General features: G+C 42.6%; 1 protein-coding gene across 1 annotated transcript; it reads left to right on the forward strand.

Moving 5' to 3' along the window:
- The first annotated feature begins 245 nt into the window (after positions 1-245).
- htra4 (HtrA serine peptidase 4) lies at positions 246-16,746 on the forward strand. The gene is made up of 10 exons (XM_029638247.2): positions 246-1,027; positions 9,088-9,187; positions 9,434-9,638; positions 10,977-11,066; positions 11,221-11,325; positions 11,627-11,659; positions 13,474-13,588; positions 13,783-13,840; positions 14,126-14,221; positions 16,036-16,746. Exons 1-10 carry the CDS (start codon positions 607-609, stop codon positions 16,199-16,201), a joined length of 1,389 nt encoding a protein of 462 aa, XP_029494107.1. The 5' UTR covers positions 246-606; the 3' UTR covers positions 16,202-16,746.
- The last annotated feature ends 1,474 nt before the right edge of the window (positions 16,747-18,220 follow it).

The following is an 18,220-nucleotide window of genomic DNA, read 5'->3' on the forward strand; positions in this document are numbered from 1 at the left end:
TACTATGTTACATCTAATCAATGTAATGTAACCTAACATCAAGTAACATACACTATACTATTTAGACCAGGCAGATATTATGCAGACATGTTTAACCAACCCACTGAAATTGTAATTTATAAATGCTCAAAATGATCACAAAAAAAGTAGGTTTATGCTGTCATATGTCATCAAGTGAGTTACAGTGAATTGAGTGTTGTTGATCATTCACACAGGAGACAGCTGTACTGAAAACTGAAAGGGTGCTCCTTCCTTGTGGGTCTCTTCAAATCCTCTACATAAAGTCACACAGCTGCATTCCGGAGAGTTCACTTGGGGGGCTTAAAGGACTAAGCAAGAGTGGAGCTCAAAATCAGACTGCAGCTACTGGAAACATAGTTACAAGACATTTAGACTTAGACTAAACTGCAAACTAGACCAACCAGAAGGGGTGGATTCTGAATGCACATTTTGCACATGCATTTTCTTTTCAAATAAGGCATAATTTAGATTTAAAAAAAATAGTAGGTGATATAGACAGGTATAGGCAAACGGGCAGGAGGACTTGAACTTGTTCATTGTTGGTTACGAATTGAATTTACAAGAGTTATCAGCTTTTTTTGGAAAATGATAAAATTTGTGGTTTGCATTGTCTTCGCCTCTGTGGTTCATGCGCGGTTACTTCGCAAGAGACAAACTCCGTGTCCGGAAGTCTGTGATGGCTCCCGCTGTCCTGTCGCACCTGAATCACGGTGTTACTACGGTGTAGTGAAGGACAGCTGCGGATGCTGCACAGTATGCGCGTCTGGAGAAGGTGACATTTGCGGGGAGCGCGGTATTGGCCTTTGTGGCGAGGGGATGACATGCGAATATCCAGCGGGAAAGCGCAGAGTTCGCGGTTCATGCGTTTGCACCCTTGCCGAGCCGGTGTGCGGAAGTGATGGAAGGACTTACCCCAGTATGTGCCGTTTGAGAGCCGAGAACAAAAGAGCAGAACTCAGTATAAATCCCCCGGTCATCTTGATTCAGAAAGGCCACTGTGATTCGGGTGAGTATCCTAGTGGTGGTTGAGGGCCAAAGGAAGAAAAGTTTCATAGCCTACATTTATTCATCTCCAATCAACCATGCAAAGTAGCCTATTGTTATCAAGACACTAGTTTGTGTTTATGTATTTTCTTTATGCATTTTCTTCGTTGAATAACTGGATTGTACAATCCTAATTGTTGAATAACTGGATTGTACAATCCTAATTGTTGAATAACTGGATTGTACAATCCTAATTGTTGAATAACTGGATTGTACAATCCTAATTGTTGAATAACTGGATTGTACAATCCTAATTGTTGAATAACGGGATTGTACAATCCTAATTGTTGAATAACTGGATTGTACAATCCTAATAGTTGAATAACTGGATTGTACAATCCTAATTGTTGAATAACCGGATTGTACAATCCTAATTGTTGAATAAATAAATTATACAGTCCTAATTGTTGAATAACTGGATTGTACAGTCCTGACTACTTGTCAAGTTGACCCAACATGGGTATTTGTGCTCTACTGCAATGTGTAAGCCAGGCTGCATGTAGGGATTGTAATGAACCTATTAAGTAGGAAGGCTAAACTGCTGCTTCTCTCTAAGGTCAAGCCATCATCTTATTTTACAGCCTACTGAAGAATGCTTCACCTTTCATTCTCTCTCTGATCCAATTATGTAAGGGAAAACTTGATTAAATTGTTTTCTCCAATAGAGAAAAAAACACCCTGGCCAGAGCCTTGGCAGAAGTACAACATTACTTCCAACCAAGCCCACCAATAAAACATTATTTCATTGAATAAAGGATCGACAGATCAACTTTATTTGATAAAGGTTGGTCCTGTTAGCATGCCATTCGACGCTAAAATGCAAAAGTGCGTTAGGGTAGATGTTGTTTACAATACAATCAGACAAACCCTGTTTTTTTCTTTCCTCATCTAGCATGGATCCTGAGCATATTCAATCGATTTTTGGTCATAATCATAGGCCTACATGTTATCTTGGTCCATCCCAAATGGCACCTTATTCCCTATATAGTGCACTACTTTTGACCAGAGCCCTATGGGAACTATATAGGGAATACGGAGGCATTCAGGATGTAGGCTATTACTTTCTAGCACGGTTTGAGATGGTGAATTGTACACAGTCATAGTAGTCAAAGAGAGCAGGAGTGAATGATCTGGTATTGGACCTCCGTACGTGCTCCATGATCAAGCTGTTGATATCTTGATGGATCTGAGACGATAACAAATGCCAGTTTACAGTCTGCTGTTCCATGTTGTGCCAGCCAGAAAGTGTTAGACATGGTAATGGTTTCATTATTATTGACAAAACTGTTGTTATGCCTAAACGGAAATGTGTCCATTGCAACACAATCTAGGCCTATTACTTATAGCAAGTGGTTACTTATTGTTGCTATACCCACAGTAGCATGTGTAAGGAGAAAATAAGAAATTCATCATGCATTAGATCCCCTCCTGGTTTCTAAGAAAAGCAGGTGTGCAAACCACATGGCTTCCAATTACTGTGTGCTTTGGAGGGTGTCACATAATGTTTAACGGACTGGCACAAGAATGAGGTGATTGGACTGAGTAATCACCTGAATGAGAAGCAGCCTATAAAAGGCTTGGAGCATGTGGAGGGGTTAAGAGAGCAATCGTAGAGAGAACAGTACTTCAGATTTCACTGCATGACAGGATTCCTCCACATGGGAGCCAAAGTTGTGTACAAAACAGAGCTGCGTCGACTACCTTTGCAGCAACATTCAACACTTTACTGAGTTACAGAGCCTGTATTAATAAAGTGTGTCTGAGTAGTGATGAGAGTGCAGATCTAGGATCAGTCTTGCCTTTTAGATCACAATTAATAAAAATGACATTGACGGGGGCCCTGATCCTTGATCAACATTCCTACTCTAAGAAACTTGATACATACGGCCTCAGATGTACACTACAGGCAAGAAAGGTGTTAACACATTGTTTCATCACCTCTCTTTAGCATTTCTTAGTAATAACACCAGCCTGAATAAGTAGCCACGCTGAATGTGTTGACAGCTTTTTCTTTGCTCATTGTATAAAATCTGTAGGCGGTGTGTTATTTATGCTTTATGTCTCTGTGGGTTTGTTACAGAGATTCTAGTTGATTCGTAGTCTAACATACAGGAGTATAACATTTACATTTAAGTCATTTAGCAGACGCTCTTATCCAGAGCGACTTACATTACATTTACATTTACATTTAAGTCATTTAGCAGACGCTCTTATCCAGAGCGACTTACAAATTGGTGCTTTCACCTTATGACATCCAGTGGAACAGCCACTTTACAATAGTGCATCTAGGTCTTTTAAGGGGGGAGGGGGGGTGAGAAGGATTACTTTATCCTATCCTAGGTATTCCTTAAAGAGGTGGGGTTTCAGGTGTCTCCGGAAGGTGGTGATTGACTCCGCTGTCCTGGCGTCGTGAGGGAGTTTGTTCCACCATTGGGGGGCCAGAGCAGCGAACAGTTTTGACTGGGCTGAGCGGGAACTGTACTTCCTCAGTGGTAGGGAGGCGAGCAGGCCAGAGGTGGATGAACGCAGTGCCCTTGTTTGGGTGTAGGGCCTGATCAGAGCCTGGAGGTACTGAGGTGCCGTTCCCCTCACAGCTCCGTAGGCAAGCACCATGGTCTTGTAGCGGATGCGAGCTTCAACTGGAAGCCAGTGGAGAGAGCGGAGGAGCGGGGTGACGTGAGAGAACTTGGGAAGGTTGAACACCAGACGGGCTGCGGCGTTCTGGATGAGTTGTAGGGGTTTAATGGCACAGGCAGGGAGCCCAGCCAACAGCGAGTTGCAGTAATCCAGACGGGAGATGACAAGTGCCTGGATTAGGACCTGTGCCGCTTCCTGTGTGAGGCAGGGTCGTACTCTGCGGATGTTGTAGAGCATGAACCAACAGGAACGGGCCACCGCCTTGATGTTATTTGAGAACGACAGGGTGTTGTCCAGGATCACGCCAAGGTTCTTAGCGCTCTGGGACGAGGACACAATGGAGTTGTCAACCGTGATGGCGAGATCATGGAACGGGCAGTCCTTCCCCGGGAGGAAGAGCAGCTCCGTCTTGCCGAGGTTCAGCTTGAGGTGATGATCCGTCATCCACACTGATATGTCTGCCAGACATGCAGAGATGCGATTCGCAAATTGGTGCGTTCACCTTAAGACATCCAGTGGAACAGCCACTTTACAATAGTGCATCTAAATCTTTTAAGGGGGGAGGGGGTGAGAAGGATTACTTTATCCTATCCTAGGTATTCCTGAAAGAGGTGGGGTTTCAGGTGTCTCCGGAAGGTGGTGATTGACTCCGCTGTCCTGGCGTCGTGAGGGAGTTTGTTCCACCATTGGGGGGCCAGAGCAGCGAACAGTTTTGACTGGGCTGCGCGGGAACTGTACTTCCTCAGTGGTAGGGAGGCGAGCAGGCCAGAGGTGGATGAACGCAGTGCCCTTGTTTGGGTGTAGGGCCTGATCAGAGCCTGGAGGTACTGAGGTGCCGTTCCCCTCACAGCTCCGTAGGCAAGCACCATGGTCTTGTAGCGGATGCGAGCTTCAACTGGAAGCCAGTCTATATAACAGTCTAATATGGCTAGAAATATAGGTCTGGGGCCTTGCGATATGGTTTTATCACGATACTTAAGTGCCGATACAGTATGTATTGCGATTCTCACGATTCTTTATGTATCGATAATGTGATATTATTGCGATTCGATGTTTCAAACATATTGCTCACCATGTCTGCTGCAGAGGGACAACAGTAAGCCTGGAGAAAACTAGTTTTGATCAGTCATAGAAATAAAAGTGTTGAAAACAAATTGTCTCCATGTTTAAAAAGATGGAGTACAAGCTATGAAATAAAAATACTGGAGTTTTGGTGCAGGTACAGCAAATTAGTGCAAAAAAAATAATATTGCGATAGTCAAATACGATTGATTTTTGATAATATAGATTTTATTTCTTCCCCGTCACTACTGACACAACACTGTGATGGAAGGCACGTTCACCAAAGTTATTCTGGTATAGTTCATTAATTGAATCACCATTTTAAATAGAATTATATCTCAAAATGAGAAAATAAACAAGCTGAATCTTTGTGTGCAGTGCACCCAGTATTTTTATATTGTTCAAGGCATTCCAAGCTCTGACCATCCATCAGAGTTTGGCAGTGGAGCCTAGGGACAGTATCCATGAACAGATGCAGTGCACCCCATGGCCTCCCTCAAGTCAATCGCTCAGGCTGCGTCCCAAATGGTCAAAAGTAATGCACTATACTCCACATGACATAGACTATACAGGTGAAAGCTATGATCCCTTATTGATGTCACTTGTTAAATCCTCTTCAATCAGTGTAGATGAAAGGGAGGGGACAGGTTAAAGAAGGATTTTTAAGCCTTGAGACAATTGAGACATGGATTGTGTATGTGTGCCATTCAGAGGGTGAATCGGCAAGACAAAATATTTAAGTGCCTTTGAACGGGGTATGGTACTAGGTGCCAGGCACACCGGTTTGACAAACGCTCAACATTTTCCAGCGTGTATCAAGAATTTACCACCACCCAAAAGACATCCAGCCAACTTGACATAACTATGGGAAGCATTGGAGTTAACATGGGCCAGCATCCTTGTGGAACGCTTTAAACACCATGCCCCGACGAATTGAGGCTGTTCTGGAGGATGCAACTCAATATTAGTAAGGTGTTCTTAATGTTTGGTATACTCACTGTATAGGGAATAGGGCACCATGTTGGACACAACCTCAGTCTCCCAAAGGGCCCAGGCTTCTGACAGCACCAGGAGAATGCACCCAGTTCTGATAATCATCTTATGTAGAAAGTGTTAAACATTTAGATATGTTTGTAAAATGGCATAGATTTTTAAAGAGTGTACTAGTAGCTTATAAGAAGTTGTTTTGGGGGGCGGGGGGGTGAAGGCAAAAAATATTCGGTGTCCTGCCAAGGATATGTCTTGGCAAAAGGAGTACCTTTTTTTGCCATGCTTAAATTTGCATTCAAAGAAGTTTCCGCAGAGATTAGTTCATTGTGCTGCTATGCAAATATCAATCTCAAAACCGTGTGTCTGAATGCATTAAGGATAAGGTGTGGTGCACAGGAGCTTTAGGGAAAGTACATGTGGTAAACGTGTGTGTGACAGCAACGTGCCGTAGCCTACATGAGAAGAAATGCCCTAATATTGGGAAGATGAGATACTGCAGGGGAATAGTTTTTTTTTTGGGGGGGGGGGCAAAGATTTCAAGTTCGCCTGAAGTAAGAGAGTCATAAATAACCTTTAAGTAGAAGAGGAGAGCTAGGTGGCCTATAAAGGTGCTCCACCTCCTGCCAGCCAATCAGGTGGGCTTACAGGCTGGGTGTTCGCTGCATTCAGACCTTGATTTGCCTTGTGGGCAAACAAGGCCATGAGCTCAGCAGGCACAAGCTTGCTGATATCAATTTGATCCCTGGAAACCAACCTGACAAGCTATCCAAGCAAACAGGTAGCAGAATAGGAGCCGAAGGCTCAAGGGGTCTCTAGCATAGCTGCGGAAAGTAAGGGTGCTGAGGGTGCTGCAGCACCCCCTGATAAATCTAAAAAATGTATAATACAAGTAGAAAAAATAGCCGTCAGCAGCACAGGGAGATCAAATTCTGTCGGCACGTTTTGCATATAAGATACAGTGGCTTGCGAAAGTATTCACCCCCCTTGGTATTTTTCCTATTTTGATGCCTTACAACCTGGAATTAAGATATATTTTTTTGGGGGGGGTTGTATTATTTGATTTACACAACATGCCTACCACTATGAAGATGCAAAATATTTTTTCTTGTGAAACAAACAAGAAATAAGACAAATATACTGAAAACTTGAGCATGCATAACTATTCACCCCCGCCCCAAAGTCAATACTTTGTAGAGCCTCCTTTTGCAGCAATTACAGCTGCAAGTCTCTTGGGGTATGTCTCTATAAGCTTGGCACATCTAGCCACTGGGATTTTTGCCCATTCTTCAAGGCAAAACTGCTCCAGCTCCTTCAAGTTGGAAGGGTTCCGCTGGTGTACATCAATCTTTAAGTCATACCACAAATTCTCAATTGGATTGAGGTCTGGGCTTTGACTAGGCCATTACAAGACATTTAAATGTTTCCCAATAAACCATTTGAGTGTTGCTTTAGTAGTATGCTCAGGGTCATTATCCTGCCAGAAGGTGAACCTCCGTCCCAGTCTCAAATCTCTGGAAGACTGAAACAGGTTTCCCTCAAAATTACCCTGTATTTAGCTCCATCCATCATTCCTTCAATTCTGACCCGTTTCCAAGTCCTTGCCGATGAAAAACACCCCCACAGCACGATGCTGCCACCACCATGCTTCACTGCGGGGATAATGTTCTCGGGGTGATGAGAGGTGTTAAGTTTGCGCCAGACATAGCGTTTTCCTTGATGGCCAAAAAGCTCAATTTTAGTCTCATCTGACCAGAGTACCTTCTTCCACATGTTTGCGGATTCTCCCACATGCCTTTTGGCAAACACCAAATGTGTTTGCTTATTTTTTTCTTTAAGCAATTGCTTTTTTCTGGCCACTCTTCCATAAAGCCCAGCTCTGTGGAATGTACGGCTTACAGTGGTCCTATGGACAGATAATCCCATCTCCGCTGTGGAGCTTTGCAGCTCCTTCTGGGTTATCTTTCGTCTCTTTGTTGCCTCTCTGATTAATGCCCTCCTTACCTGGTCTGTGAGTTTTGTTGGGCGGCCCTTTCTTGGCAGGTTTGTTGTGGTGACATATTCTTTCCATTTTCTAATAATGGATTTAATGGTGCTCCATGGGATGTTCAAGGTTTCTGATATTTTTTTATAACCCAACCCTGATCTGTAATTCTCCACAACTTTGTCCCTGACCTGTTTGGAGAGCTCATTGGTCTTCACGGTGCCGCTTGCTTGGTGGTGCCCCTTGCTTAGTGGTGTTGCAGACTCTGGGGCCTTTCAGAATGGGTGTATACTGTATATACTGAGGTCATGTGAAGATATATTAACTTCTGACTTCAACTGTACTAGGCACAATTGATCTCACACGCCCAATTAGGAGACTTGAACTTGAAGCAGCGAATTCGCAGTGTGTGTGAATAATGCAACAAAGATGTGATTTTAATACAATGTCTCTGTTTCCAAATAATCTGCGGGACAACTTAAATATTTTTATCCCAAAGTTGTCTGTCGGAACGACCATTCCCAACCACAGCATGAAAAATGCAGACTGTGCTGCAATGATCTCTGTCAGGACCCGCAGGTCCTGTGGGCAATTCCCTACTGATCTAAGTTCCTTCAACTGTAATGAAAACATTTAAAAATGCCGAGATATGCTACTACTTGCCTTAAGTGCTTCCCTGTATCATACATGTGTGACTGTTTGAGGTTGTGGACAGGTGTATTTTATACTGATAACAAGTTCAAACAGGTGCCATTAATACAGGTAACGAGTGGAGGACAGAGGAGCCTCTTAAAGAAGAAGTTACAGGTCTGTGAGAGCCATAAATCTTGCTTGTTTATAGATGACCAAATACTTATTTTCCACCATAATTTGCAAATAAATTCAAAAAAAATCCTACAATGTGATTTTCTGGGGTTTTTTTCTTTCATTTTGTCTGTCATAGTTGAAGTGTACCTATGATGAAAATTACAGGCCTCTCTCATCTTTTTAAGTGGGAGAACTTGCACAATTGGTGGCTGACTAAATACTTTTTTGCCCCACTGTATTTGTCATTGTGTTCATAAGGAGACCATGCACCAAACCCAAAGCTCAGAATTTGCATACCCATATCAGGCTCAGAGAGGGCTTAAATCCTACCACTTTGCCCTCCCACTATTCTTTAACTGCTGTAAAAAGTCTGACAGATGTTATGCTTTTTATATTTAAAAAAAATTCATATACTAGTATCCCAATAAATATGAAAATGTTTACAGCTCATGAACAACATATGAAACCTACCTCCAATATATGCATGAACTTTGTTTCACATGAATAAACCTTCCTTTCTGTATTTCTGTCTTTTGTCCCCTCAGGTTCCCTGGACCCAGGAAGTATCCGCTTCAAATTCAACTTCATTGCTGATGTGGTGGATAAGATAGCCCCTGCTGTGGTGCACCTAGAGCTTTTCAAGAGGTAGAAGCCGCAAGTACAGTATTGGAGCCCTTTAATCCTTCTGTCAGTAATGTGCCTCTCTCCCAATGCGTTCTGCAGCAACATATTGAAATAGGCGTCTAACAGAGTTGTGACCAATACTTCATTTTCAAGCTCTGCATTTTGTTGACTAGGTGTTTTTGGCAAACCCTTCATTGGAACTGATTCCATTATATTTTGGTATGACGATGAAAGCAACCTGATTGGTTGTTGTGTCTTTTCACTCAGGTTGGCATTTTCAAACCAGGAAGTCCCCGTCTCTAGTGGTTCGGGGTTCATCGTGTCAGAGGACGGCTGGATTGTCACCAACGCCCACGTTCTCACCAACAAGCAGAGAATCAAAGTGGAGATGAAGAACGGTGTCAAATTCGATGCCTCCGTCAAGGACGTGGACACAAAGCTAGACATTGCACTCATCAAAATTGAGTCGGATGTGAGTGCTCTTCCTTTTCCTCCTCCCTAAAATGAGGCTGTTCCAAGGGCCTTCTCTCATTCCACAGGTCCTTAAACAAAATGTTGCTTGGTGTTTTCCACTGGCCGACTGGGTTGTCATCAGTGACTAACATAAAAAAGGTGACCGAGGGCCTTTCGCCTGACCAAAATTGGATTGCACTCCTTGACATGGTCAATTTGTCACCAAGTTTTCCTCTAGGGGCTATTGTTCTGGTCTTACAAATTCACAGGTTCAGCCCTTTTTTTCATCCAGTATTCGCAAGTGGTGCTGTTACTAAAACATTTGTCACTGCAACGACAGGAGCTTGGTTAAACAGCTACTTTGTGTGGCATTATGGGATCCCTGGCCAAAGCACAGTCCACTAAAACCCAATCTAGGCCAGGGCCAAACCATACAGGCAATACAACTGATCATTTTGACTCAGCTCACCACTACACAATATACTTCAGAAGACTACAAACTTCCGTGGAGACTACAAACGCAGTAGAAAGGGATTAGGTAGAATGAGTTGTGATGGTAGACAGTAAGCAGTCATTGGCTGCAACAGACCCCAAAAGTTGCCTGCAAAGTGTGGCTGTGATGGAACAAGGCTTTAGGCCCTAGAGGGGCTGGCAATGGAAATAAACTGTAATCGTCAGATTCCAGCAATACAAATACTTCAACCCACGACAAGAAAAGGCATGCGGATACACGCTTAGGCTGGGCGTGAAGGTTAGAGTGAGAGTGCCTTGTTGGCTTTACTGATGATTCAGTGCCATAGGGTCTTCTGTTGATAGGGACAATGTATAACAGAGCAGTTGGAAAGCCTCTCTCCCTTTTTGGGGGGGTGATTTGTCTTCCCTTACTGCATATACAGTATCAGGAAGTAGCTCTGATGACTCAATGAACAGGGCTAGCAATGTGTCAGTCAGTAAGCCCACAGTTGCCTTTACAACACAGTCCATCTCTACAATGGCAGACCTGGGATTCAAACCCACGCCTTATTGACACAACATACTCCAGAAGCACCATCAATACTACTGTCCCAGAAAAGCTAACTAGCGTCCTGTTCAGGGGGTGTACTTTACATCAAACTGCCTCAAGCTTCAGAAACAGGTTCCTGCTCTATGGGACGTTCTGGCTCGGACACAGCTTAAAGAAAAGCCCAAACATTTCTGGGTTCCAGGACAGTACTACAGGTCTCAGGAAGGCAGTAGCGATGCCAACTCACTTTCTTCACATAATTAAATAGAACACTAGAATGAACATTGATATACCAGCAACATGAAACAGTGGATTTGCCATGTATATGATCTCTATGTTTGCCTTGTTCTGTAGAGTCCACTGCCGGTGCTTCTGCTGGGCCACTCGTCTGACCTTCGGCCGGGGGAGTTTGTGGTGGCAGTGGGCAGTCCCTTCTCCCTGCAGGTAAAGGGAGGGAACATGCTCAACTGTTATCCTCTTGCGTAAACACATGAAAGGATGATTGGAACCACAAATAGATCACAACAAACATGAAAAAGGCCAGCGCTCACTTGGATATTAGTTTTGAAGCTTTGTTTGAATTTTCTTCCCCCTGCAGAACACGGTCACCACAGGCATCATCAGCACGGCCCATAGGAATGGCCTGGAGCTGGGACTCAAAGACTCTGACATGGAGTACATCCAGACGGACGCCATCATCAACGTGAGTCATAGACAGTGACTCGAATGGCACCCTATTCCCTGTTTAGTGCACTACTTTTGACCAGAGCCCTATAGGCCCTGCATGTTCAAAAGTAGTTCACCATATAGGGAATAGGGTGCCATTTAGGATGCAAACGTGAAGCAGCAGTATTTTGAGAATGTTTTTTACTGCATGTGCATCACTTTACATATCATTACATACTGTATGTGTCCATCTTCTCTTCTTGTCTCTGTTTTGGATGAAACATTGCACTGCAATACAATTGTCATTACCTTTTGTTAATTGCTCTGTTCTTTTATAGTATGGCAACTCAGGGGGACCACTTGTTAACTTGGTAAGGGGATTTACTACTTGATATTGTATTTGAGAGGATTGTAATATGTAAATCAGCACATTTGAAATGCAGGCAGGCTATCTATTTTTTTTTTTTTTTAATTTTTAGGAAAGATTTGCAAGGTCATAATTCTGTTTTCTATATGTGGCTTACTGCTCAAGGTCCCCATTCTATGTTTTACTGTGACATCTGTTGTTTTAAAATCCGCCACGGGAAACATTCTTTATCTGCAGACTCCTGTAATAGTGATGACTTATGTCTGCCTATTGATCTCAAAGCAGAAGAATTCTCCTAGAGTTGCCCTTGACGAAGCCTTTCTTCACCCGCTATATCATTTTTTCCATCTCAGTCCTTGTGGTGTATAACAGAAGGCTTTTGCACAACATTGCATTGGTGCAGTGCAATTACATAAAACATCATTGTGCACGCGTACACAATTACATAGGATATATCAAAGCAGTGGCCTCAAGCTTTATGTTGTAAAAAAGATTGCTTTACTTTCAAATACACCAAAAGGATACACATATCATTCTGTTCCTTCACTCAGTGAGAATTACCATGCTTAGCATCACACATGGAAACAACAGAACATTCTTGGAACCACAGGAAAGAACAGAACATTACACAATGTTGACTGACATGTTCAAAGGAACTTTCTTTAATGAAAGTACATATTCCATGGATGTACAGTACCAGTCGAAAGTTTGGACACACCTACTCATTTAAGGGTTTTTCGTTATTTTTACTATTTTCTACATGGTAGAATAATAGTGAAGACATCAAAACTATTAATAACACATATGGAATCTGAAATAAGTTTTAAACAAATCAAAATAGGTTTTAGATTTTAGATTCTTCAAAGTAGCCAGCCTTTGCCTTGATGACAGCTTTGCACACTCTTGGCATTCTCTCAACCAGCTTCATGAGGAATGCTTTTCCAACGTCTTGAAGGAGTTCCCACATATGCTGAGCACTTGTTGGCTGATTTTCCTTCACTCTGTGGCTCAACTCATCCCAAACCATCTCAATTGGATTGAGGTCGGTAGTGATGGTGGAGGCCAGGTCATCTGATGCAGCACTCCATCACTCTCCTTGGTCAAATAGCCCTTACACAGCCTGGAGGTGTGTTGGGTCATTATCCTGTTGAAAAACAAACGATAGTCCCACTAAGTGCAAACCAGATGGGATGGCGTATTGCTGCAGAATGCTGTGGTAGCCATGCTGGTTAAGGATAAATGTGCCCTTATATTCTAAATAAACCATTGACAGTGTCACCAGCAAAGCACGCCCACACCATCACACCTCCTCCTCCATGCTTCACGGTGGGAACCACACATGGAGATGTAATATGGACTTGGTATTTTACAAAATAGGGCTATCTTCTGTATACCACTTCTACCTTGTCACAACACAACTGATTAGCACAAACGCATTAAGGAAAAAAAATCCACAAATTAACTTTTAACAAGGCATTGAAATGCATTCCAGGTGACTGGTTGAGATAATGCCAAGAGTGTGCAAAGCTGTCATCAAGGCAAAGGGTGGCTACTTGGAAGAATCTCAAATATAACATATATTTTGATTTGTTTAAAGCTTTTGGTTACTACATGATTCCATGTGTTATTTCATAGTTTTGATTCCTTTACTATTATTCTACAATGTAGAAAATAGTCCAAATAAAGAAAAACCCTTGAATGAGTAGGTGTGTCCAAACTTTTGACTGCTACTGTATATCAAATGCATATTGTCATATTTTAATGCTACAGTTCTGTTTATATTCATCATTTGTTATGTTCAATTTGACTTGTTTCCAGGATGGGGATGTCATTGGCATAAATACTCTGAAGGTCACAGCAGGAATATCCTTTGCAATTCCTGCTGACAGAATACGGCAATTCCTTGCGGATTCCTACGACAGACAAATCAAGGGTTTGTATGACTAATTCTTCACTACCGATTTCACTAATATACCCCATGATTTACATGACAGCTTTTCTTGTTCAGATTGCGGATCATCTTTATTTGACTAGTCAAGTCAGTTAAGATCAAATTCTTATATGGCACATTTCTATACAATCATTTGGTATTCTATAACCGTTCTTATTTTACTGCATTGTTATCAGGAAAGACACTGCCAAAAAAGAAATACATGGGTGTCCGGATGCTTCAACTCTCAACTCTGTGAGTAAAGATCTGCTTTTGGTCAAAAGGGATCACTTTTCCATGGCCAGGTCAAAAGTAGTGTACTATATAGGGAATAGGGTGCCATTGGGGATGCAGGGCTTGACATTATTACTGGCAGGTTTACTATGCACCATAAATGCTGATCCCGATTAAGCCACAATCTATATTAAGGCTACGGTCAAATTGTTGCCTTTCTCAAAATTTTGCTGGCTAAAATCTTGTGTGTGACCATTTCCAAGTCTTGCCATACTGTGTGTAATATCCTCCGTTTCCTCCTCCCAGTTTGATCCGAGATCTGAGGGAGCGGGAGAGCAGCTTCCCAGATGTGAGCTCAGGAGTGTACATTTATGAAGTGATCCCAGGTACAGCTGCCTCCAGGTAAGACTGAGTGTGCATCCCAAATTGCACCCTATCCTTATAAAGTGCACTACTTTTTATCAGAGTCCTATGGGTCCTGGTCAAAAGTAGTGCACTACCGTAAAACTTAAATTAATATCCCAGACATTTGCTTCTAATCACTTAACACGCACACAGCTTTTGCTTATTGTGACCAGTATAAACATTAGAATAACAAATCTATCGCAGATCAGACTTGTAAAGACTAGGCTGCCAATCACACACCCCCGATTTTGTGCTTTAGCACCATTCTCTCACGCACACCTCGTATCCCCCGTAGTTAAGCCGACCATGTCAAACCCGACTGCTGTCTCATCCATTTTGTTACCTTTATTTAACTAGGCAAGTCAGTTAATGAACAAATTCTTATTTTCAATGACGGCCTAGGAACAGTGGGTTTTGTACCTTGTCAGCTCGGGGATTTGAACTTGCAGCCTTCCGGTTACTAGTCCAACGCTCTAACCACTAGGCTACCCTGCCGCCCCATGGCAATGATATTGCTCTCCTTTATCTTATTTTGCACAATCTTTATGGTACTCACTGAAGTTCACTCGTAAACAATTCATTTAGACCCTGCGTTTATTTGCTGAAATGTGTGCCGATGCCAGACAGGGGACAGGCGGCTATTTTAGGACACACTCCGAGTCAAGTTTAGACTTCTTCTCATTATTGGCATATGGTGGGAACACCCACAAAAGGCCTGATAATGGGACAATACCGCCATTACTATGTTATTCACAGATGATAGTTTTGTGTATTTGAGTGGTATAGAGACCTAAATCTGACAATTACCTGTTACATTGCGCTTTTTGAATAGGAACGTTATTAAATTCATAATACCAAAGCAGTTTTAATGGGATATAAGAAGGATACAGTAGCACTACTCAATATTAAAAGGTTTTGGACGCAACCTGAAACAAGTCTGTATGATTTGTGCTGCGCAGTAGGATACTTGTCTGTTTACCCATTAGGTCTTGGTCAAATGGTTTAGCAGACAGTGCTGTGCACAAAGGGTTTTGGAGGCATCAGGATATTTTCAAAGGAACGGAATGACAGGCCTGTGGTTATCAAGGCTATTAGACTAGACTCTGGTCCAGATCTCTACTACACTGCAGCCAGCAGTCACCCACAGGCAGGCTTCTGATTACGTCCTCTTCCTGACCATGCCCCAAATGGTACCCTATACCCTTCATAGTGCACTACTTTTGAACAGAGCCCTATTACTTTCAACCACATCCCCTCTTACCCCATGCAAAAAAAGCTAGAACAGTTAGGAGCTCAAATCTGTCTCAATAGCTCTGTGTGCTATGTTGTCGTTGCAGGTAATAGCAGGAAGTAGCCCCCACAGCTATGGAACACAAACATGCATGCAGCAGCCCTCTCAAACAAATGCTTCTGAATCTGAATGGCTAATAGATGTTAGATCCAATAATAAACCAGCCTGGCAAACACTACAAAACTATAGTGAATGATACTGATTGGCCTATTTTCTGTTGGATTTGAATCCACCGGCATCTCTCTTTCTCAGATCAAGACACAGCATCTGCAACTTAGTCTAAAGGTCAATGCTTGTTCCTTTAGGGTATAAGATGAGAAGTCAGAGAAAGGTCGAGTTTCGTATAACAGCGAGGGTGCGTGAGCCTGAGTGCCAGTATTTGTGCTATCATGCCAAGTCCGTGTCACGCCAAACATTGGCTTGACGGCAATCAACAGAGTGGTCAAGAGCACAAACAGATCTGGGAGCAGGCTAGGTGTGTGTAGTGTTAATTGTTTTCTAATGCATGTTCCCCATGCAGTGCTGGCATGATTAACCATGATGTTATAATCAGCATCAACGGTCAACCCATCCAGACCACAGACGAGGTGAGTGACGCTGTCCAGTCAGGCAGTCCGCTGTCCGTGGTAGTGCGGCGAGCTAACGAAGACGTCATGATTAACGTTGTCCCTGAGGAAATCGACTGAGTGGCTGCCTGCCTCGCTCCACTCATTGTGTCCCCCCGTACGTACACACACGGAGGTTTTGACACAACGGTTGTGATACAACTGTGATCCAAGTTTGTCTGCACCAAAATGTTTACACAACCATTGTGCCATGTTTCCATGACGATTGTGTTATTTTTGTATATAGATTTTTTTTTTTTACTCTGTTGTATCACAACGGTTGTGCCAAATGCATTGTACGTTGGTTGTTTATGGTGCCTGTGTGTCACAAGTGAATGTGGTTCATGCCATACATGCACGTGTTAGCGCTGACGTACTCCCATAGCAATATACGTAGTTACAATATGCAACATTGTGGTGATGGGAGTCCCTTATGAACTGTGCCGCACCCATTTCTCTGCCAGAACTATAGAATCCAATGTACTTAGGAGACATTCAGCTCCAGTCTGTATAGGCAGTTCTAAGAGACTTGGTTTGTGTTTTTTTAAGTCATGATATGTACAATGGGTTACCTCTGGAAGTGGTGAATATGACATTTGTGGACACTTAATAAAGTCTTTATAGTGCTTGGCTCTAAAACCTGGTTTTCCTTTCCTCTAAGTACATGTAACTGCCATATTAATGGAAACACTTGAGTAAATGAGGGATACAAAGTATATTGAAAGCCTGTGCTTCCACACAGGTGTGGTTCCGTAGTTAACTAAGCAATTAACATCTCATGCTTAGGGTCATGTATAAAAATGATGGGCAGGCCATTATTTTGGCTACCATGGCTTTGACCCCAAATGATGGCAAAGGCCCCCATCTACAGGGCACGAGTGGTCACTGAAATGGCTTGATGAGCATGAAAACGATATAAAACCATATGCCATGGCCGTCTCAGTCACCAGATCTCAACACAATCGAATGCTTATGGGAGATTCTGGAACAGCGCCTGAGACAGCATTTTCCATCAACAAAACACCAAATTATGTAAATTCTCATGTAAGAATGTCGTCGCATCCCTCCGATAGAGTTCCAGACGCTTGTAAAATCTATGCCTAGGTGCATCGAAGCTGTTCTGGCTCAATGCCCTATTAAGACACTATATGTTGGTGTTTCCTTTATTTTGGCAGTTACCTGTATGTCACAGTAAAAATATCTCTGTGCTTTGAACAAGCCTAGGTCATCAGATGTACAGACACACAATGAATCGTGAAGTGCATAGATGGATGCATGCACAGAACAAAAGGACCCATCTCATACATTGTTAATTTTTAACAAATCATAGATTCAGAACAGGATTCAAATAGAAATACTTAATCAAACAAACATTTTATTGAACCACACACACTTGATGTGCAGGGATGGCAAACACAGTCTGCATTCTCTCACATTACACCTAGGAAGATGCATTTTTGCCAACCTTTTCCCCCAAAATGTCATATTTTGGAAGACATAATATTCCATCAAATGTATCAATTTCAGCTTTCAGTCCATATTTATAGAAGGCAGTCATTTTACTCAAGTAGCCTATCACTTAAAAGACAATAAGGTAGCGCAAAAATTTAAACACAACATGTAAAAAGTGTTGGTCCCATGTTTCATGAACTGAAATTTAAAAAATCCCAGAAAACTTTCATTAGTACAAAAACATTATTTCTCTCAAATTTTGTGCACAAATTTGTTTACATCCCTGTTGATGAGCATTTCTCCTTTTCCAAGATAATTCATCCACCTGACAGGTGTAACATATCAAGAAGCTGATTAAACAGCATGATCATTGCACAGGTACACCTCGTGCTGGGGACAAAAGGCCACTAAAATGTGCAGTTGTCACACAACACAATGCCACAGATGTCTCAAGTTGAAGGAGCGTGCAATTGGCATGCTGACTGCAGGAATGTCCACCAGAGCTGTTGCCAGATAATTATGTTCATTTCTCTACCATAAGCTGCCTCCAACGTCGTTTTAGAGAATTTGGCAGTACGTCCAACCAGCCTAACAACCACGTGTAACCATGCCAGCCCAGGACCTCGACATCCGGCCTCTTCACCTGCG

Source organism: Oncorhynchus nerka, linkage group LG27, assembly GCF_034236695.1.
Source record: "Oncorhynchus nerka isolate Pitt River linkage group LG27, Oner_Uvic_2.0, whole genome shotgun sequence".
NCBI lineage: Eukaryota > Metazoa > Chordata > Actinopteri > Salmoniformes > Salmonidae > Oncorhynchus > Oncorhynchus nerka.